The 22,147-nt window shown below is 40.3% G+C and overlaps 6 protein-coding genes across 11 annotated transcripts in view; 2 read left to right on the top strand and 4 right to left on the bottom strand.

Annotated features, from left to right (window-relative positions):
* Positions 1-781: 781 nt before the first annotated feature.
* On the top strand, positions 782-4,004 carry LOC135348785 (uncharacterized). Of its 5 annotated transcripts, none has more exons than XM_064547135.1 (12): positions 787-912; positions 987-1,038; positions 1,112-1,474; positions 1,528-1,806; positions 1,866-1,939; positions 1,991-2,183; positions 2,236-2,541; positions 2,592-2,715; positions 2,859-2,900; positions 2,968-3,069; positions 3,481-3,644; positions 3,691-4,004. In XM_064547135.1, exons 1-10 carry the CDS (start codon positions 892-894, stop codon positions 3,011-3,013), a joined length of 1,500 nt encoding a protein of 499 aa, XP_064403205.1. In that variant the 5' UTR covers positions 787-891; the 3' UTR covers positions 3,014-3,069; positions 3,481-3,644; positions 3,691-4,004. The 5 variants fall into 5 exon arrangements, with proteins under 5 accessions (XP_064403230.1, XP_064403205.1, XP_064403222.1 ...); XM_064547152.1 differs by having other exon boundaries at positions 2,951-3,069; XM_064547160.1 differs by lacking the exon at positions 3,481-3,644 and having other exon boundaries at positions 782-912; positions 1,133-1,474.
* A 2,281-nt stretch (positions 4,005-6,285) lies between these two features.
* Positions 6,286-7,472, bottom strand: LOC135349334 (uncharacterized). The gene is made up of 2 exons (XM_064547863.1): positions 7,297-7,472; positions 6,286-7,209 (listed from the first exon to the last, which is right to left on the bottom strand). The coding sequence occupies exons 1-2, from the start codon at positions 7,405-7,407 to the stop codon at positions 6,385-6,387; spliced, it is 936 nt and encodes a 311-aa protein (XP_064403933.1). The 5' UTR covers positions 7,408-7,472; the 3' UTR covers positions 6,286-6,384.
* Positions 7,473-9,279: 1,807 nt separating this feature from the next.
* Positions 9,280-10,809, top strand: LOC135350117 (uncharacterized). The gene is made up of 5 exons (XM_064548838.1): positions 9,280-9,814; positions 9,865-10,065; positions 10,199-10,309; positions 10,371-10,498; positions 10,553-10,809. Exons 2-5 carry the CDS (start codon positions 10,041-10,043, stop codon positions 10,616-10,618), a joined length of 330 nt encoding a protein of 109 aa, XP_064404908.1. The 5' UTR covers positions 9,280-9,814; positions 9,865-10,040; the 3' UTR covers positions 10,619-10,809.
* Positions 10,749-12,791, bottom strand: LOC135349189 (uncharacterized). The gene is made up of 6 exons (XM_064547691.1): positions 12,724-12,791; positions 12,280-12,669; positions 11,939-12,223; positions 11,791-11,874; positions 11,311-11,343; positions 10,749-11,054 (listed from the first exon to the last, which is right to left on the bottom strand). The coding sequence occupies exons 1-6, from the start codon at positions 12,785-12,787 to the stop codon at positions 10,873-10,875; spliced, it is 1,038 nt and encodes a 345-aa protein (XP_064403761.1). The 5' UTR covers positions 12,788-12,791; the 3' UTR covers positions 10,749-10,872.
* A 536-nt stretch (positions 12,792-13,327) lies between these two features.
* LOC135331374 (probable LIM domain-containing serine/threonine-protein kinase DDB_G0287001) lies at positions 13,328-21,161 on the bottom strand. The gene is made up of 10 exons (XM_064526545.1): positions 20,796-21,161; positions 17,323-17,538; positions 17,067-17,165; positions 15,636-15,863; positions 15,302-15,493; positions 14,875-14,928; positions 14,752-14,814; positions 14,664-14,705; positions 13,660-14,603; positions 13,328-13,588 (listed from the first exon to the last, which is right to left on the bottom strand). The coding sequence occupies exons 1-9, from the start codon at positions 21,159-21,161 to the stop codon at positions 13,665-13,667; spliced, it is 2,199 nt and encodes a 732-aa protein (XP_064382615.1). The 3' UTR covers positions 13,328-13,588; positions 13,660-13,664.
* Positions 16,044-22,147, bottom strand: part of LOC135349686 (uncharacterized) — a 134,224-nt gene continuing 128,120 nt past the window's right edge. Inside the window, exons 8-9 of one of the 2 annotated variants that reach the window (XM_064548310.1) lie at positions 16,429-16,504; positions 16,044-16,377 (exon numbers count right to left, since the gene is read on the bottom strand). The gene's annotated coding sequence lies outside the window, so the exon portion shown is untranslated. The remainder of the gene's footprint in view (positions 16,378-16,428; positions 16,505-22,147) is intronic. The other variant, XM_064548320.1, reaches the window with a different exon arrangement.

The raw sequence follows: 22,147 nt of genomic DNA, 5'->3' as shown, positions 1-22,147 counted from the left end.
ATATTTTGCATGCATGTGTCTTCTGTGAAACCATGAAATGAGTGTGGCTCACTAAACGATTGTAAAATACACTTCCACTAATAATTATTGTCCATCAATGTTGTTCACTATCAATCTATTGTCATGGCTGCAGGTTGTATAGCGAAACCAACTCTCTAGGACACACTGTTAGCATAATTATAGCCTCTCCATCCATTCCATCAGGAGAGCATCTAGGGCATAGAGGCATGAATTCAAAATCATACTATTGTGCTCAGATTGCATCATTGTTACGTAGTTTCATGCAGATAATTAGCATGTAGTCTAGATGCACACTTATATACTCAGCTGTTTGCAGGAGTGAAATTAACATAGATTATAAGAGCAGTAACTGCAAGTTTACATGACATTCGTGATTGGTCTCAACCATAATTATAGATTCTCACTTTTATCTATGCTTTGATCAATGCTCTCAATGTGCTGAAGATGTAGTTGGGCGGAGCCCGACCGTCCCTGACGGGAGGTCGGGTTGCAAGCATATCTGGGATTTGTTCTGCGCATTATGTAGTACTGCTATGAATATTATTATTCTCAAGTGGGTGTTAACCGACTTGATGACGTGAAACCACAAGGATGGCACAGCAATACTGCATGCGGTTTTGCAACTAGATGCAAGCGGAAGTGTAACCAAGCCACGTGAAAAATGCTGCAATCTGATAGGGCGCCACTATAGTGGCGCTAGAACAAATCCCAGATAGGCTTGCAACCCGACCTCCCGTCAGGGACGGTCGGGCTCCGCCCAACTACTGAAGATGTTGAATGGGTATGGATTGTCAAAGATAGATCTAGTCCAATTAATGCAGGCAGTGTTTGAAGACAACAGAGATAATTGTAGTGAGATCTGTATAGATCATGAGTGTGTCAAGTTGCAAGGTAAGATCCAAAATCTTTGAATACCTGTATGTTGTAACAAAAAAGAAATCAATGCTTCTCTTCTAATTCTGTAGATTATCCCGTTGGTCCTAGCTTCATGGATACTGCTAGCCACAAATCAACTGGGTAAGTTGTATAGACAAAGAGTAGGGTGCATAATTATACTGAACAATGAGTTGCTTTGTTTACTATTGTCTAGACACTGTGTATGGAAACTCAGCATTTCTGTCAAATATTACTGATGAAAGAGAAATGCTAACAGTTTGTCCTGGAGAGTTGGTCTCTCTAACCTGTAGCCATGACAACGTTAATGGCGAACAAAGTCGATGGGAAATTAGTGGAGCCATGTCTTGCAATGGTTTAGTGAGCCACACTACTGGTTTTGCAGAATACACGTGTGGTCAATTCACCATCACCATGGTCAGCAACAACACTGGCCCTACAGTGAGCTCAACTATTCAAATACCTGTCACTGAGGTACTTAACGGTACTCTGATTGAATGCTTTGCTGGTGGTCTTTTTTCGTCGCCACTAGTTGGCAACACCACACTGAATGTGATAGGTGAGTAACAATTTCTAGCTGCAGCCTACCTATTTGTGTGAACTGCTATACAGATATAAATGCACTGCCTGTAACTGCCTGGGTGGCAAATCTGAGAACTAATAGTTTATGTCCTGTTCTGGAGTGGGACCCACTGGACGCACCATACCAGAGATGTGTTACTGGATACACTATCAACCTGAATGGAACAGTGTACAATACCACCAATACATCTCTATCATTAGCTGGAGAGAGCCTCCCTTACAGTGAGACTCAGACAGTGACTGTGACACCATTCACAATCAATGGACTCTTATCATCTGACACCTCAAATATCACTGTGATCAATCCAGGTATGTGTGTAAAGTGACTGCATACTTGAGCTCATTCATTAATGTGGTGTCACATTTAGACTTGGGAACTCCAGCATTATCCGCCTCCTTCATAATCCAAAATGAAGCACTGAAGCTCCAAATAGTATTCCAGGTAGTGTTATTGCTTTTGTTGTTTTCGTAAATTAATAATTTTTGATTCCAGGAAATTTCAATTGATATTGCACCCATTCGAATGTTTGGATACATAACGAGTGGAGAGGATTGTGTTCCTACCACATTATTTAATGGAAGTTCAGTTGCAATTGATTTCTCAGACCAATCTCCTGGAGATGCTTACACAGTGTGTGTAATGTTTAGAAACAAGGACTGCTCTGCTATTAACTCCACCGTGACCAGTAAGACTGTGGCATTTTTAATGAATATTGATTACTGTGCTGTATGTTTCAGTTCCAGATACAATGATTACCATACAAGATGTCACACCATCTGACACTAGTTACACAGTCCGCTTGTCCCTCCCCTTCACTGGCTACCCTCCCAGTGACCTGCTCATTGTCTCCACTCTCTCTCCCCCATACTCTGGCCCAATCATCCTCCCTTTCCCCTCCACAACCAACCAAATCACGGTGACCTTCACCAACATCACTGCTGGACTCCTCTACACCTACACCACTAGAGTTGTTTTGGCCAGCAACCAATCAAATGACGTCGTATCTCCACTCACTAGAGAATTCAATTTGACAACATTAGGAGGTACAGTCAACTTACTCAATTGAATTCATCAATTTTCTCCATACATGCAGGTGGTGGTGGAGGAGAATCAACACTCCCAGTTGCAGTTGTAGCAGTGGCTATAATTGGTGGCATAGCTGTTTTCTTGTCTTTCATAAGTATGGTCATAATCGTCATCGTTATCACTCGACGTAGGTGGTCACACCATGATACCTCCCCAAAGCAATAAACCGAACTATTTGAGCAGTTTTTCATATCTCTCTCCCTTTGTATACCATGAGAAAATGTGTCCCACAACAATCTCTTTTTACATAATTTTTGTATCATTGTATAGGTAGAACCAGCGATCTATATCCCAAAGAAATAGCTCGTCAGGAAACGTAAGTCTTCCCTTTTGTACTAGCAACTTATATCACATAATTCATTTTAGTTTGTACAATCTCACAGACCAAGTGTCATGAAGAATCAGATTATGCTGTACCTCAAGATTTGAAATATATGGGATCCAGGCTTAGCAATTTGCACCATATGGGGGACAATTTATTGCAGGTACTTTTCCTTGTGGGGGGCTGCATGTGAATGTGGTGCTTTGTAGTACACTTTGAGGTTTGTTAGAGCCCACATACTCTAGGGCACACATCATTATCAGCCTGTAGTGAGATGTTCACCAGATTGCTGGACAGGTAAAGCTTCCCTGTACTGCACAATTATTAGCAGCTGAGTGTACACAATTAGTCAGAATGTGACAAATTTAGTTTGTGTTTACAATAATTTGTTTAACTTATATGAGCTAGAGTTATCAAAACAAATTAGTTAGTTGACAGTGTGGTTATAATATTATCCCCAGTCACGAGCGTGCCTTTGTTTGATTTGCTAAGTGTACAGAGAGGATGATCATCAATAGAAATCATGTGTACATATCCTAGTGGTGTTGCTCAGTAAACTTTCATTTTGTCTCAGAGTATGGATAAAGCCTGCTGCCTGTACTGTATGCACTGCAACTGTTGTGGGGGTGGAGTGTTAGTAGAATAAACACAGCCATGTTATCCAGAATTGTGGGATAAGACTTGATAAGCCTTGGAAAACACCCTCAATAACTCCCACTTTGGCTGATAAGCACAACAGTAAGTAAGATAATTATCCTGAACCATGCAATCCATGTACATGCAGTGTAAGAGTCCCACTCCCAAATCAACTTCTCCTAACATCTCTGATGAAGGCATTTATTCACTGGTGTTCGACGCTCTCCCCAATGGCGCATCCCAAACAGTTGTCAGTGGGAAGAGCAATGTACTGTAGCAGGCATAACTTGGCCTTGTCACAACACAAACAGGTATACACAGACTCACAATTGGCATGCAATTCATTGATTTTTTTGTTCAGGTATATAATAATATTATTGTGTTCACTGCAGGTATATTATCTTATTATAACTATTTTTGTTTTCACATGCCAGTCAATGCATGGTTATTATATTCATAATCTCTCTTGTCAAGCAAAAGCTACAATGTGACCAACCTTGTAACTATGCTGCTGTGTGACAGTGTTGTGTATAGGCTTGTGTGTTTAATTCTTGGTATGCCAGCCAATTTGATGTGGTATGCTTCCAATGTCAACCCTAATTGAATTTTCTTAATGTTCCATGCAATACTGTAAGTATTATCATTGGTTTCCCCCAGGGAGATCCCCCCTATATACACACCTATTAGGGGGACTCACATTAATAATTGCTTACTAGCCTCGATTCCAGAGGGGCTGGGATCGAGGCTAATTGCTTACAGGCATGACTGTTGGTAGCTCAGCTTAATTATGGTTTTGACATTAACTTCAAGTACCTCTGTGTAGTGTGTGTCAGTACAGTCATATCACTAAGGATCCGGCTGACCAGTTAACAGATGTAGAAATTCAATCCCTGAGCAGAATGTAATCTAATATCACACCCAACTCTAGCTACATAATACTCCCCTTTGTGGTATTTCCCAGTATTGAGGTAGACTAAGTACACTTCATACTTTCATGTGTGTAACATGTACTTCCTTTATGTGACCCATTATATAGGAATGCTGGTTATGATTACTAGACACTAGTAGATAAGATCTACATGGGAAGTACATGGGAAAAGTGCCTCAGAGCAGGTATACTATGGGACTTAGTGTACCTGCAAATTTACTTAGTATACCTAGTATTCCATTGTCAAGTAATTGTATTGTAGTCAAGCGATTTGCGCATGTGCACTAATATCTAAATGAGTTAGACACTGTTTTGTCGGTGTCCATGTGATTTAGAAGCCCTCAGCCACTTTAGTACCCTCGCTACGCTCGGGATACTAATCAGTGCCTTTGGGCTTCTAAATCCCATAGACACCTCCAAAACAGTGTCTAACTATTATGTATATAATATACTATATTATGCAGAGGAGGCTGGACACAACTTAATTTGGAGCCTGCTACGATCACATATCATAGCGAAATATAACTTAGAGTTATTATTTTGCTGTAGGTTTGGTCTTGACCACACCTTCTTGTAATGGACCAGTACCTCGATCAGATTTTGAAAGTTTTTCTAATAGAGCCGGTACAGATACAGCAGATTGCAGTTAACTTGCCTGCAGACTTTGGCAGCCGGTTGTATAAACAATAGTAAATCTGTAGTAAACATACATTCCAACAATACCACTGAGAGGAATTATTGCCTCTTTTAGAAGCCGCGGCTAATATATACTCGTTCAAATTTCTCAGTATATAGTCCATGCAGCAGTGCAGTGCAATAGCAGTACAAGTACAGAACAATACTAAGGATGTCTTGTGAACCTGGAAGAACAAAAGCTTACCACTCAGACCTCAGATGGCGCATGGTGTATCAAAGAAAGGTACTTGACATCTCAACAAAGAAAATCAGTGAAAACCTTTGTGTTGATCCTTCGACTGTGCAAAGGATTGTAAATCTATTTGATACCAGTGGCTCAGTCGAGAAGAAAATTCATATATCGAACGCTGTAAGAAAAATAAGCAGAGCAGACCAGCTTCACATCCTTGAGCTTGTTATAGAGAAACCTAGCATATACCTCCATGAGCTAAAACTTGAACTGCAAGCAAGAGGTACGCATGTTGATGAGTCAACTATATGCAGGTTTCTGCACCAATCTCGCTTTAGCAGGAAAAAGATGAGGATGATTGCCATTCAACAGAGCGAAGAATTAAGATCCCGATATGTAGCTGAGGTTTCATTGTATGATCCTGATATGCTAGTGTTCTTGGATGAAACTGGGAGTGACAGGAATACCGCCATGAGAAAATTTGGCTACAGTCTTAGAGGTCTTCGCTGTTGCTGTACCAAACTATTAGCAAGAGGGAAAAGGGTTTCTGCTATTGCTGCACTTTCATCTGTTGGAATCTTAGATGTGCAGTTTCTCAAGGGTAGTGTTAATGGAGAGATCTATGCCGACTTTATTGAATTGTCTGTTTTGCCTCATTTGCTACCCTTTGATGGTGTGAACCCAAACAGCATTGTAGTGATGGATAATGCTTCTATACATTATAATGAAAGAGTCAGGCGTCTGATATCAAGCGTTGGAGCATTACTTGTGTTCCTTCCGCCATACTCTCCAGATCTCAACCCCATTGAGGAGTCATTTTCAGCAGTGAAATCATTTCTTAGAGCGAATGAAGAACTAGCCTCTTCTTCCAAGGACATAGAGGACATACTTCTTAGAGGATTTGCTAGCATAACCTCAGAAGACTGCTATGGCTGGTACTCTCATTCAGGTTATTACAATTAACAAGTCAATCAGATATTAAACAATGTCACATTATTATTATTATAATGTCATACATGTCTTTATTGTGTTCCATAATTAATATTTCCTTACTTAAGTTCACGTAATGTCGTTAAGATAGTATATTTTTCAGCTTGAAACTCATCAATACTTAGAACATTTTCATCTCGAAGGTTCTGAATCTCCTTGAGTTGTTTGAGGTACTGGGACCGTAGCTGTACTTTTTTACCAGGTGACATCCCAAGTGTACTACATGATGCAGCAGCAGTAACACTGGGGTTTACGTCAGGAGATGATGGCCTTAAAGCTTTCACGATAGCAACAGCAGCATTAGCCAGAGTATCAACTACATCATGTTTGCCTTTACGAGAAACTTTCCCTCTAATCATAGGGATGTTTGGAGGAGTATCTTTGTCTTTCCATTGATGATTTTTAATCATTCTCGCCCAGATTCTGTAGTCACCATAGTCATATTTGTCTCCATGAATGTTTTGTAATTCATGAACGTGTTCTTGAAGCTCTGCTTCTTCTCCAGAAGCACTGCTAGCAGCACGTTTAGGCACACTCTCCGTTTCAGCATCGTCTTGTTTTCGCTTACGATCAGAAGTTGATGTAACCTGCACTTGTCCATCACACCACAGCAAGATCTCTTTGTCACCAGCATTTGTGTACATGGCTTTTAAATCTTCTTCCGATAAAATCCAGCTCTTTACTTGAGGACGTCCATGGAAGTACCCAACATTAAACTCATCTATTGCAGATGCAGGAGGGACATACTTACTGAGAGTACTGATAAGCTTTTGTTTCAGTTCAAGTATCGATGAAAACTTGTTAGAGATACCATGCCAATCAACTACAATCGAGTCCTTCTTTAACTTTTGGTTAATAATTCGAACACGGTACTTCAAGTCGTCCTACAAAATACAATAAAGAGAAAATTACATGCCATGCATGCAGGTTGCAACATACTTTTCTTTTTAAAGCACACCAGTAATTAATACCTGTCTAGGCTGATGACTGATCACAGGTAGCTGTTCTGGAGACCACTGATACTCCGGCCAAACATTACCATATGAGTAGGCATACTGTCCCATGGGGTGTTGTTGGTCCATTTTTGTGTCCTTGTTAAAATTAAAAACTTTAGCTAGTTGAACTTTCACCTTTGATCAGGTGAGGCTATTTATTAGCCGCGGCGTCTAAAAGAGGCAACACGTTGTTGGAATGTTGTTTACTATTGTTTACATAACCGTCTGCCAAAGTCTACAGGCAAGTTAACTGCAATCTGCTGTATGCATGAATAGTACAGTAGATTGCAAGCTGTGAGTGACCAGAAAAAATTTATCACCAATTTTATGCATGTCCCAACTTCCTCTCCGGTGCCTCTATCAAAAGTGCAATAATTATTAGGTAAAGATCATTAACTAAACAAGTGCATAAACCTATTATGGATAAGTGGGGAAATGATAACTATGATTGTTGCTATTATTGATGCTGAAGCTTTGCAGCTCTTTCTATTTCTTGCAGCTACCAATAGCTATAGGGGTGGTAGATTATGCTCGAGATATGTATTAATCGTATGCTCAAGTTAACAGCCTGAGCCAGCATTTCTTGGAGGGGTGTTTCTGCCCCTGAAAGTAATATGTGCTGGTAATGATCTAATGTTTGGTTGCTGGTTCGATCTAAGACAGTTTAGGTGCATCAGGTGCTCAATGCTGCACGTAGCCTCGTTCCCAGAAATGGGTGTGGGAATCACTGTTTTCCTAAACACCGATTGCCTTATAAGAAGAGTGTTTAAGTACTGTGTATATAATTATGCATAGTCAGCCTGTGAATATCATTATGACCGGATTTTGTATGTAGTGCAGCAGCAGAGAGCTAGGTTGAGCCAGAAAGAGCTACCCTGGAGTGAACTGTCATAAATTGATTAGGTAAAGATCATTACAAAAGTGCAATACTATTAGCTAACCCTCACAGGAAATAAGCCACTATAGGAAGTCCTGTCCCTAGCTGTATTACATAAAACAAAGGGTATTTTTTCTGTATAATTATTTCAATGCAACTAGATCATCTAGACTTCTAGACATGACAAATGAAATCTGCTTGGATCGCTTGAGGGCAGTTCTAGTGTATTGCTCTCTTCTTTCAGTGCAGGTATAAGGTATAACACTAATTTATAGATTGTTTCAGTATATAGACTATTAATTATCACTGCTTTAATTGTTATAGCCACACTGACACCAAGTTCCATTTGTCCTAATGAAATTGTCACCTTTACCTGTACTCTGCCTGGTACTATGGGTGTGGATCTTCAATGGACAGTAACCCCACCACCTGGACTGAATGTGCCTACGGTAGTGCATCTGGGTTAGTGAGTAACAGTATTGTAACTAGGGAGATTGGCTCTGATGGGTTCATGTTCCGGGCTGATTACTCCGGACACAATGGAGGGATGATAATATCAACACTCACCACCCTTACCATGGTGACAGCGCTGGGTGGAGCTATGGTGAACTGTCTAGTGATAAGAGGAGCAGGAAAAGGCCCAATACCCATTGTTGTGGCAGGTACGAAATTTTTATTGTGATTGGAGGAAAATTTTTATATATAATAAATAGACACACATTTTACACAGATCTCCCCTCCCCTCCCTTGAACCCAACAATTTCATCTACTCTGAACCGACCCAGTTCCTCTAATATCACTCTGGACTGGGACCCTCCCTCCTCTACTGGTGGTGTGTCTGTGAGCTATGTCCTCATCATATCCCCAACACTTCTCTCTGTGTCATCAGTCACCATGGAGACAACCTCCGCACAGATCATTGTCTCCTATAACACACCCTACGATGTGACTGTCAGAGCTGTCAACTGTGCTGGAATGAGTATTGCTTCAATGTGGTTCACTATACCTTCCATAGGCAAGCAAATGTTAAATTACTGTCCCCACAACTATAATACTTCTATAATACTCAGTTTCCTGTCCATCCTCCCTCTCTGCTGCTAGTGGAGTGATAAACATCCAGATACCCAGTGTACCGACTGTGGGCTACACACTTACCTTCACTTGTTCTGAAGATAATCAGATAGTAACCTCTATCTGTGGCAATGATGGACGATGGAGTCCTAACCCTGAGAATTTCAACATCCAGATACCCAGTGTACCGACTGTGGGCTACACACTTACCTTCACTTGTTCTGAAGATAATCAGATAGTAACCTCTATCTGTGGCAATGATGGACGATGGAGTCCTAACCTTGAGAATTTCATTAAGTTTGCATATAGATCAAGCCGTATTTCTCTTACAGAACCCCCAGTGACCTGCCCAGTTCCCGGGTCTCCCTCTATGGGTATAGTGTGAACACTAGTGGTCAGTCTTACACAGAGGGGTCACAGGTCATCTATCAGTGCAATGATGAACACTTTCCCGAGGGTGTTCTGACTGCAACTTGCACAAGAGATAGACAAAATGGAGTGTGGGATCCTAAAATCCAAGTGCTGTGGTGTGCAGGACTTTGCCAGGTATAATGCATGCTGTTATATAATTAACTGCGCATGCTATATCTACACAGTCAACTGCACTGTCCCTGAGGACCCATCCAATGGCACTACTATAGTGAACTATGAGAGGTTGAACGAGACAGTGTTGGAGGGAACAGTGCTGTGTGACAATGGACTCTCACTGACTGTACCCAACACCATCATTTGCACTAATGCTGGAGTCTGGAACCTTGAGCCTAGCACCATTATGTGTGTGTCCCCAACAACTGTCCGTGAGTACTTTTAATAGCCTTTTTAAAGTCAATAAAAATTATACTACATGCACAATTACGTATATACTAAGCTGTGTATAATAGCATTGTATCATTGTGGTGATTATACATGTGTTGTTGATTTCCGTCTTAGCTCTACTGGCTGATAACGTTGGGGCTATAGCTGGTGGTTCTCTTGGCAGTCTGTTTGTGGTGGTGGTACTGGTTGTTGTGGTGTTCATAGTCTTAGTAAAGAAAACAAAAAGTGAGGGCAAAAGGTTGTTTCATGTTATTAAAAACTGACTCTTTATGACTTGGTTCAATAGGTAGCACCCAGCTGTCAGACAATAAAGTTCCAAAAGTTGCAGCTGGTCCAGTATACGAGGAAGTCGGTCTAGTAACAGCACAAAGAACACAAGACATTCAAGTGGTGTCTAATGAAGCTTATGGACAAGTGAGAAAATTAACTTAAAAGAGATTTGTGTACAACAATGATTATCCACCCCAGATGGCAAAGCAAAACATTGAGTTGCAGTCAAACCAGGCTTATGGAGAACTCAAATATACAGCTTAATTGAAATAGTACTGTTGATTCAATATGGTATATGATAGCATTCACTTCTATTGTCAACAGTCACCATGCACCTTATTTTGATTATTGCTATAGCAGCTATTTAAACAAGCAGTTGCTATAGAATCATTTCTTACTAGTATAAGAACCTATTTTGCAGAGAACAAACTAATTACCAAAAGTGTCATGATCTGATCTACATGACTGTATGTAACACCGCTAATTACTTCTTTCACTAAAATAATAATAAATTATAGTCAGTTGGGTTTTACTAGCTCATAAGCAACGTTCTCCTGAGTGAAGGGGTCAGGTTTAATGTCATTAGGTTCTTCGTATATCACAGGAGGTGGTATCATTTCAGTTTCAGTTTGCAGAGTTATATTTTCAGACCTCCTCCACTTGTTCACTCCCAACACAATGAAAACACCAATGGAGATTCCTAGAGCCAGGAATGTCAAAATAACAGCAACAGTAATAGATACTCCAAAAGAAAGATTGTTTTCTATAGTTGCAAGAACATTCACATCCATTTAATAAGTAAATGTTATCTTTAGTTATTATAGGCACAATCTCACAGTTTGTATAGTTAGTATAGGCATGCATGCACAATCAATAGGTCACAGTTTGTATAGCTAGCATTCTTTAGTATAAGCACAATCAACAGGTCACAGTTTGTATAGCCGTATAGCATTCACCTGGTGTAGTTTCTTGCTCGCATCTCAGGGTCCCTGAGGGGTGGACTGCTTAAGATGTGAGCAATATATTTACTTACAAGAAGGGAAAATCTATATTATAGTACCGTACTAACAAAATGCCTTATCATATTATGCGATAAGCCAGTTATAGTACTTTCACACACCATGCACCGTTGGTCACAGTAATCAATTCTAGACAGGATGTGTCAAAGTTAACGGTTTCATAGCTCTTATGCCATACAAACAAAGTAAACTATACGCTTTTCGTGGATTACATTATAGCAGGTGTATTTGGTAAGCAATGGTGAATGAAGTTAATTTGGAACCGGCATCACATAGATTCACCGGAAAAGTTTTAGGCACCAAGTATAATTATATGTACCCGCTATAGATTACACGTGACAGTAAATCGAAATTTATGGGGAAAACTCAAGGACATAATTATAGTTATAGTGTGAGAATGTCACTGATTCAACTCACCACACCCATCCACTTCAATATACTCTGTGCTTCCATACTGATTGTACATTGACATCACTTGTAGCCCAGTTGGACTGGATGGTACTGCAAGATGAACGATTACCTCTTTATATAGTGCATGCATGTATAGCTGTGTGTATGAACTCACCGCGCAGTGAGATGGCTAGTGCAACAGAATCACTGGTGAACCCACAGTCTTCTGATATGGCCCTCACTTCAAAGGAGCAGGTCTGACCACTGACCGTCCAATCAGAACACAGGACATTGGTAGTGTCAGCACTAGTTTTCATACTTACACAACCACAATCCTCTCCAGTCACGTTAAACAGATATCCTCCCACATTGCTGGTATCAGATGGTGGAATCCAACTGAAGGTGAAGGACGAAGAAGAAGTGACCTCAACCATGACACTTAGAGGGGGAAGGGAAGAAGCTGTTTGGAATGGCAAAGTTATGGCACAGTCAGATAGTCATAATTATGTTACTCACCTCCAACTATTACGGTGTCATTTCCAGCTATAAAAATTCCACTCAAACTACATATAACAGTCATTCCATTCAACTCATTAGAGGCTGTTAGAATCAATCTTGAGGTGTATTCATTTCTACTAAATCCAATACTCATTGCAGACAAGCCACCACAAACACCAGCATTGCCTCCAGACTGAAATTGATTATGAGATAGAATGATGCGATTGTTTGTTGTATCACTTGCTGAAGGACAGTTGAGGGCAGTTCCCTGCCAAACAGTACTAGCCACAGGAGGATCTAGTGGATCAGTGACAGTGCACACATAGCTGACAGTCCTGCCCTCTGGTATACAACCCAGTCCAGTGGTTCTCTCTACTGGCAGCACTAGTCCTGGGGTAGCCTGCAGGACTAAACATTGACACTAATCATGCACTAAACATTCATAAACCTAAGACTATATACCTTGGCTCAGCAATGACACAGCTACACTTACAAGTATACAATGATTACTTCTGAAGTGCACCATTTTGTTAATTTATACTTATAAGGGAATTGAGGTGGAAAAGATCATTGACATAATATTATTGTGATGACCCATTCATGATCACATGCATGCACTTTTAGTCAACTCTACAATCGTGCACCGTAACTTAATGTTTAGGCGCACATGCAGTTGGCGGACCTGAAAAACAGGTGCTCCTGGTATACATACAGTAAACAGTCCAAAATTAATTTATAGATCTATCTGCTCGTAATAAGTTGCTGCTGTCATACATAGGTATATTACCTTAAGGTGACATAATTATTTTCGTGAGTATTAATTTCTGCTATTCAGTCTGCGAATGAGAGTATAATTGGACAGCAATTATTAAATGGAACCACTCGAAGGAGCGGTTGGAATAGCACAGGAATCTGCACATGGTTTAATTTGAAATGAGCAATCTCAGTCTAATTTCAGAACCAGTTTACCAACTCTAAATCTGTACATTTTAGGTTCGCTATTTCCAGCACATATTAAATTATGATAGGCTAAGCAGTACTAGACAAGCCCCCATTTTCTCAATGATCATTATGTGGAACTAAGTTTCATTGTATACCATTACATAAACCAAAACCATGCATTTACCATTGTAAACACAAAATAATTCACTCCAAAAAAAATACTGGTGAACTAAAGGAATACATCATCATCAGATTTTGGCCATAATCATCAGATGCAGGACTAATTATCTATAAGTAATGTTTACTGTCTGAGTGTGGCCTGCATGACAGACAGAGAGAGAGAGAGCTATGAAGAGTAGTGGGAAAAACCATGCTGTGGTTGGGCCTGCATAGATACATGCACATGTATACAGAGCATAAATCATTGATCTGTATAATTACATTATTTTGTCTTACCAAAATTAATGTGATAGCATATCGATAACATCTTGATAAGGCTTAGGGTACGTCTCAGCAATTCGAATCAGTTCGGAATTAAGATTAGTAGTGGTTGGTCTTCGTGCAGGCACATCTTGAAGACATTGACGGATTAGTAGAAGAAACGGATTATCGAATGACAACATGTCGATCCATTTTGAACGTTTTTGAATATGAGATTCTTTGAGAGTCAATCCTTCGGGGGTCACAAGATTGTCATAGTACTGAGGATAGATTTGAAGAAGGACAAACAAGGTTAGCACACCAAAAGAGAAGACGTCCAAAGCATAGCCATACACGGGGATTTCAGCCAGTGCCTCAGGAGGCATATACCCGAGAGTACCGGGAATCATTGACTGTTTGGAGGCAGCCAGAGGGTGGACATCGATGATTCTTGAGACGCCAAGGTCAGCAATCTTAGCGTGAAAGCTCGTTGTGAGGAGAATGTTGGGAGCTGTCAGATCACGGTGAACAATACCCTGAGAATGAAGGTGGAGTAAGCCTTGGGTAATGTCTAGAAGAATCGATACTTTTAACCACATTTCAATGTTTCGATATTGCTTTAGGCAGCCCTCGAGATTCATGTACAGGCGCTCCATAACTAATGTGAGCTCTCTCCCGTAATCTCTCTGTGGCCCGTAGTACACACCCATGAACTGGACAATGTTGGGGTGGCGCAATCGACTCAGTAACACACACTCGCAATAAAACTTGATATAAGCTGCTCGTTTGTCTTCTAAATTTACTCCTTCTTCTCTCCCTTGACCAAGCAAAATGTCGTGAATACGTTTGGCAATGCAGCTAATCCCATTCAGTTGGATACGATGAACAGATCCGTATGACCCCACCCCCTCACATTCTCTAAGGTCTGGACTTTGAGGAAGGACGTAGGGAGACAATTCATCCTGGTTGTGCAACTTATTCTATATAGGTAGCATGGTGACGTAATTTTGATATTTTTTCATATGTTTGTTTAAACTTACCTCCAACTGTTGGGTGTGTTCACGACATTGCTGAAGGCTAACCTGTTTAAGAGCATAATAATCATAGCCGAATTAAGACTCTTCTTACCTCTAGTTCTTGATTAATAGCAGAAAGCTTGTGGTTTTCATTTTGATAATTTTCAAGGCTAGCCTAAAAAAAGTGATTGATTGACCATGAATAGCAGTAATGCACACGGGATATTTTTCTTACCTCTAATTGTTGAATTGCCCATCGGTTTTCATCTTTCTGTCGTTGAAGGTTATCCTGAAAATATTGAAATGATACATATCAGGCTGAATAACGGAATACCATAATTATAGCGGGTATATTTCGAGGGTGTAAAAACGCATGTTCACGGTTTTCGCTGATTCATCATGTACCACAAACATTGTTATACACACGAATTTAATATTGGCATGCATGCATGCTGCAAAATGGCTGCTATAAAAAACCTCAGATTCGGGCAACCTTTCTAACAGTCATTCAGCGAAAATTTATGAAATGAACTATACCCGCTATACTGCATGTAGTTATAATTGGCTGAAGCATTGGAATTTATATTGACAACGTTTAAACAACTATAAACCCTCACAATAATTATACTCTATATAATAAATTTTTCCTTCCTGCTATTTACCTCGTTATCTGCCAACAGCTGTTGTATGTCAGCTTCATACTGCTTGATTTTGTGAGCCAACTCTTCTTTTTCCTCTTTTTCTTGCTGCAGCTCTAATAGCTGTTGCCGATGATCCATCTTAACCTGATCAAGTGCTGTAAGCAGACACGCTGTGGCCGCTTTTGTTTCATCTTTCTGACGTTGAAGGTTAGCCTGCAAATTTGAATACGCATGATACACCAGGCTGAACATGTTGTGATGCTCGATCATTGTGTGAAATAATTTTTAATTGCCACAACATGTTAACTTTAAGCAACAATACTCTGTAATTCAATTTTTTATTCATGCTCTTTACCTCATTATCTGTGATCAACTGTTGTATGTCAGCTTCATACTGTTTGACTTTGGGAGCCAACTCTTGCTGTAACTCTACTAATTGTTTCTGATGATCCAACAGGGTCTGATCAGCTGTTGTAAGTAGACGTGCATTCTCGGCGTGAGTTGCATCTAGTTCAGCTGATTGGACAGCTAATGTAGTATGAAACTCGTCAGTCAATTGTCTCCTTAGTTCATTGTGCTCATTCTATAGGTTAATAAGAACAATAGTGCACTCAGGTTCAGTAAAAATCATGCGTATCATCATACAATAACGCAGAGCCTCCCTAGCCTCGATCCCAGGCCGAGTTTTCGCTTTTATAACGGTTAGGCGAACAACTGGGCCTGGTACTAGTTGTCTGCGCATGCGTCAAATTTTCATTGTATATTTGTGGTCGGCAAAAATATTTAATAAATCAATAATCGAAATTTGTACACAGAAAATGCACAGAGTGAGTACACAAAAGATGCACATAGGGAGCTGCTTCACAAAGGCCTGGGGAGTTGCCAGTTGTGCTGCAGCACAATTACAGTGACCCAGGGCAACTTCAAGATGATTGAATGCCTTCAAATTACGTTTCAAAAAGATTTAGCAGGCTGCTGGACTTCTCTGATTCTAGGCCCCAACTCGTAACTCATTGCTTGAGAAAACGTAGATTCTCTTGATGTCTCTGAGCTACCCAGCAACGCTCGAATGAGCAGGTCATACTCCAGTCCTGTGTCTGTGAGTATAGGACAATATTAAAAGAAACCAAAGACGGTTAAACCCTTACCTCAAACTGTCCAGTCTCGTCCGTTAGTATAGCCAAGAGGAGCACTGTTGGGATAGCTGGATATTAGCCATTGCTCCTGTACAGAGAAGTAGACATTTTAAATACGTGTAGATCTATACATATTAAATTTCTCGGTTATAGTGTCATTGTCGACGAGCTGATGATGGCAGCACCAAGTTCTCTAGCTCACACTCTTCACTTGATCCACCATATTAATGATGAAACTATATATAGTCTACCTACGTACCGGTAGATCTTGCCAAACATGAACAAGACTTGATAGCATAGCCATCCATAGGGCCCACACAAAAATATCTGACCTTAACAAGCTTGACAAAGCTTTATACCTCTTCCCTTGTTGTTCAGTCTTCAGAATAAGCTTCAGAGAAGAGAGAAGCTTCAGCTAAGAGCCATTCCAATCGATTCCAATAATGATAAAACGGGAACTGACTTCTAGTACACGATAGTACACGAATATAAATGTCACGAAAGTGAACGAGAATATCCATTCGTCAGAATCTGACGAACGACTGACGCATGCGCAGACAACTAGTACCAGGCCCAGTTGTTCGCCTAACCGTTATAAAAGCGAAAACTCGGCCTGGGATCGAGGCTAAGAGCCTCCCATGCACCTATACCTGGTAGGTTTTATTCAAATCACTCATTCTCTCTTCATGCCATTCCTTAAACTCATCAATCCTCCCTTTGTACTTGTCTTCAAGGATTATTCTCTTGTTCTTTTTGTACATGTAATTATAAGTCGTTAAAAATTCATTATTCAAGGTATAGTACAATATAAATATACACCAACAACCCTAACGACATTATCATATAATATACGTGTATCGACAATTCACAACTGCAGTCCTAATTTGACTACACAAAACCACTCACCATGTACAGTTGTTTCATTTTTTTCAGTTCCTGTTGATGTGCAGATTCTCTCTCTCTCTCTTTCTGAACTGCTGGTGCAAGTTGTTTGACAGTTACATCCAACTGGTTTGCTTGGGTTCCTGCTGCAGTGGACCAATCCTTTTTAGCGTTGATCGGTTGTTTGGTAGCTTCACTGAAGTCTTGTTTATGACCGACAAATTGTAGTTCACTTCTGGCCTAAAAATGGTATTGATAATTAATTGTTTTACGTAACCATGCAAGCTAGGTCTGTTAAAAAACATTATACTTTAATTTTCTGCAGAGCATCTGAAGTGCTTCATAGTTACAACTTTCAAGTCATGTGAAATACATTAAGGACTTCTCTCTCTTGGAACTATTCATAAGAAATTTCTTCTGTATATACTGAACTGCTATTGCTCAACAGCTACATGCATCACCTGGTTTGCTTGTCTTCCTATTGTAGTAGACTCGTCATTTCCAGCATCAGTGATCGCTTGCCTGGTAGCTTTGTACAAACTTTAATTCTTGTGGAAATGTTGAGTTATGACATAAATTAGCTTGTTCAGCCTGGGTGGTCATGGTTACAATTTTCTGAAGTGGGAGAATATTCGCATACGGCTGTGTTAGAGCTAATGTTAAGAGGCATCCCAGATTCATCCATGTTGAAATATAGCTCAGGACGGTCTCGTAAATTGTACATATCAATTGTTTCCTCGAGTAGATCAAAATAGTCATTGAGTGTGTCGATATTTGATGCAGCTGCACGTGCTCTACTGAGAGAAGAGGGATTACGAAGGGTTAACCTGGGATGACGTCTGCTAAATGAGGTCCACCACCCATCACTTACAACACGCATGACACCGTTAACGTCTAATACCCTCTGAACAATACCCATGACTTGTTTACGAGACTTTGGGTATCCGATTTTGGCACACCGCAGGAGAAAATCAACAAGTTCACATTCTTCTATATCATTTAAGTACTTGCTTGGCCCACTTTTCGCTCCAGGTTCTACTTTGTGACTAACTCTATCACACAAGGTAGACCGAGGGACATTATACTCAATGGCAGCTTGAGTTGTAGTCAAGCCTTTACTTTCAACTGCATATAGAGCACGAGACATGTTCTCTTCTGTCCAAAGTTTGTAGCTTACATCTCGACTTCTTACAATAGCTGGTGGAGAATGGAAGTGCTTTTTCGGATTACTTTGAATCGTCCTTAGTTTTAACGCTTGCATGCCTACAGCATATACTTAATATGACGCAACCGATCTTCTGATGTTAATCTAATAAAATAGAACATCATTCAAATCAAATCATTCAGAAGGCTACATGAAAGGTTTACAGCAATTTCATGTGCTGCCTTGATAGCCAAGTGGGAAAAACACTGAGTTATGGTTTAGCTAAATAGGTTTAAGGGTTCAAGGCCAAGGCTGGGTTTATTTTCATCTCTCATGGATCTATATCATAGATAGCTAGTACTTATTCTCATTAGTTGGCACTATCCTCATTGTCATCCTATACAGACATACCTTAGTTAATAGGGTCTGCTGCCAAGAACACATCAATGATCCACATGGCAATAGAGTACAGTGCGCATGCGCAGAAACGAACATGCATTGTGTGTAGTAGTACAACAAAACAGCTCAGATAACGCAACAGCAGAAAGATTAGATATCAGTTTTTGTGCCAGTTCAAGCCCAAAGGCTAGCTACTCTACAGTTTTATGTAGTTAGTTTTCTCTAGCTATACACTAGACGGGAGTTATATCCTCTTGTCAAAAACAAGTAATTTATGGTGAACATTAATATCTCCGGTTTGTGTACTTCAGCAGTTACCACTGCCTACATCAAGACTCTGAGTTGGATTTTTTGCACAGATGTTGCAGAGAGGACCTGGCCCACCTGTACATGGAAAAAAATTTGTTGTGCACTTCTCACTTCAAAGCAATCGGCACCGATTATTGATCGTCTCGAATATTGATCGTTGATTCTACACTCATAGCTGACAGTCCTACCCTCTGGTATACAACCCAGTCCAGTGGTTCTCTCAACTGGCAGCACTAGTCCTGCATGCGGTAGCCTGCAGGACTAAACATTGACACTAATCACTAAACATTCATACCATAATTATATAGTATTATCCCTACCTTGGCTCAGCAATGACACAGCTATACACTTACAAGTATACAATGATTACTTCTGAAGTGCACCATTTTGTTTTATGTGACTTATAAGGAGATTGATGTGGAAAAGATCATTGACATAATATTATTTTGATGACCCATTCATGATCAACTGTTATAGTTTTGGGTATACATGTAAGTGTTTGTGTAGCTACAATAAACCCAGAGGAGGTCCGACAATCGTGCACCTAACATGAATTTTGCTGAATCAGTATTCCTCTTTACAGACGTTCTTGAGAGATTTAGAGCTCTAACTAAAACTGCACACATAGCTAGATCTATTATGACAATACGCAGAGGACTAATTCAATCTAGACACGTACCTTTTAAGGCAAGTTATATGAAATATTGATTCAGCAAAAATTAATATTTAGGCGCACAGTTGTCGGACCTGAAAAACAGGTGCATGCTCCTGGTATACAGTAAACGGTCTAAAATTAGATGTGTATACTAATTATACTTACTTACTGCATGTACACACTGCAATGGAAAACGCTGTTTAAGTTATAATTATGCTATACATTATCATAGTAGTGATTGCTATTATAAAGTAAATTACCATCTATAGATAAATCTGCTCATAATTAATAAGTTCCCACTGTCAATGGGCATAAATAATTATATTGAGCATTTGGTCCATTTGAATATTATACGGACAACGTATATATCAGATACCTGATTAAGCGCATGCATGCGATTGCTCATAATGTCTTGAGAATGGGACAATCAAGTCAATTATAGTTGGCTGGTAAGCTCTTCAAATGGGCTCTAGTTTGACAAACACTACTGAAAATAACTGTCGTCGAATCGATGTTAAAACGATTGTAAAATCAATGAATAATATTTTCGCGAACAGTTAAACCAGGAGCCTATAAAATAAGGTGGCTAACTTCAACGTATACTCGGGGATCAAGTTTCGTAGTTCCAGTTAGCGACTAAGTGCTTGCAAACTGCAGCCCTGTATTGCGTACAATATGTGCATGTAGGTTCAACCACTTAGTGACTCTGAATACATGGGAATGTGGTCATATATATAGCCACTTACAAAACGTGATCCCCTATGTGCACATGTATACATTCAAACTAGCGTGAGTAATGTACCAGGCCGGGGTATTTTAACACAAGTGTAACATGCCATACTTACCAGATCAATTCCTGGCTGCCCAATGATCGCTACCCTATAAGCTGTCCATCTTTCATAACCCTGGAGCTTTTGTAGAAGGCAATAGCTGAAAACACCCAATCGTCCTCATCTTCATCTTCATTAATTCTCAAACAAGGGCTCTCACTTGCTGTCTTCTTGATTTGGACTTTGTGCAGCAACTTCTGTAGACAGACAGCGGGAAAATATCCACAACTCTATTCAAGTCATGACCAGTTACTTCCAGAAGTGTCCTGAGTTGCTGGCTAGTACTATTAGAAAACATCTCCAATAAAAAAGCAATACAGTCGCGATCGATGAACAGTGGAGAGACGACAGAGGGCCCTGGAGCGACGGGTAGCTGAGGCATTGGTGTGAGGAGTAACTGAGGCATTGGAGTGAGGGGTGGCTGAGGCGTTGGAGTCACAGGTGGCTGAGGCATTGGAGTGAGGGGTGGCTGAGGGGTTGGAGTCACGGGTGGTTGAGGCATTGGAGTGATAGGTGGTTGGGGCATTGAAGGGTCCGGATAATATGTCACTAAAGGAAAAAAGTGCCCCAAGTATATAGGAGAGCTTTAATGCTCGTCGGCACTATATCTCTCCTATATACTATGAGGCATTTTTATAATGCATGTGCATTAAACAATTTCCCCAGGTATATAGGAGAGCATTAATGTCCATTGGCATTAAAGCTCTCCTATATACTATAGGAAACATTTAATGATCGGCACTAAATCTCTCCTATAATAATATGGGATATGCTTTATGATTGAGGGCACTAAGTCTCTCCTATAATGATATGGGATACGCTTAATGCTCGGCACTAAGTCTCTCCCGGTCACTCCTACCTATAGTCACCAGTGACTCCCGGTCACTCACACCTAGGAATAAATGACTCCCCCGGTCACTGACTCCTAGTCACGAATGACTCCCCCCTGGAAAAAATGACTCCCCCGAAATTTATACGAACACTGCCATAGAGCTAAAGAGACGTACTTCAGGGGCTATACTAAGTACATCCTCAAAACCTGTCACAGTGTGACTATACAATCAAGCTCAAGACTGTTATCAGGACTGCATGCATGCTATCTGTGAGAGACCTGTTTAATACAAATGTTATATAGAATAACGTATTGACTATATAATTATAGCTGTTCCTTATTGTAAACTGGTTCAGTCTAGCTATTAGTACCTATAGTACTTATACTACATTGTACCATAGATACTGTACACTCCGTGGATGTGAAACGTAGGTAGTATACGGGTAGATTACGGAGTATTCCTGTTCACTCACTGCAACGGCACCCAGCTGCAGAAATGGACATTTTTAGTGTTGTTTTTCTTGCACAGCTGCGCACTTGTGGCTTCAGTTGAGGAGAAGGCTTGCTGTACTCGTAGGTGGGAGGTAAGTCTATCATAGAGCATGTATATTGAGCCTACATTATTAGTGGATAGCCTTTTGGAGCTCATTTTTGTCTGTAACTTACTAGGTGACAAGTTT

The sequence above is a fragment of the Halichondria panicea genome, chromosome 1 (genome assembly GCF_963675165.1).
Source record: "Halichondria panicea chromosome 1, odHalPani1.1, whole genome shotgun sequence".
NCBI classification, from domain to species: Eukaryota; Metazoa; Porifera; class Demospongiae; order Suberitida; family Halichondriidae; genus Halichondria; species Halichondria panicea.
This window is presented reverse-complemented; position numbering and strand designations above follow the sequence as displayed.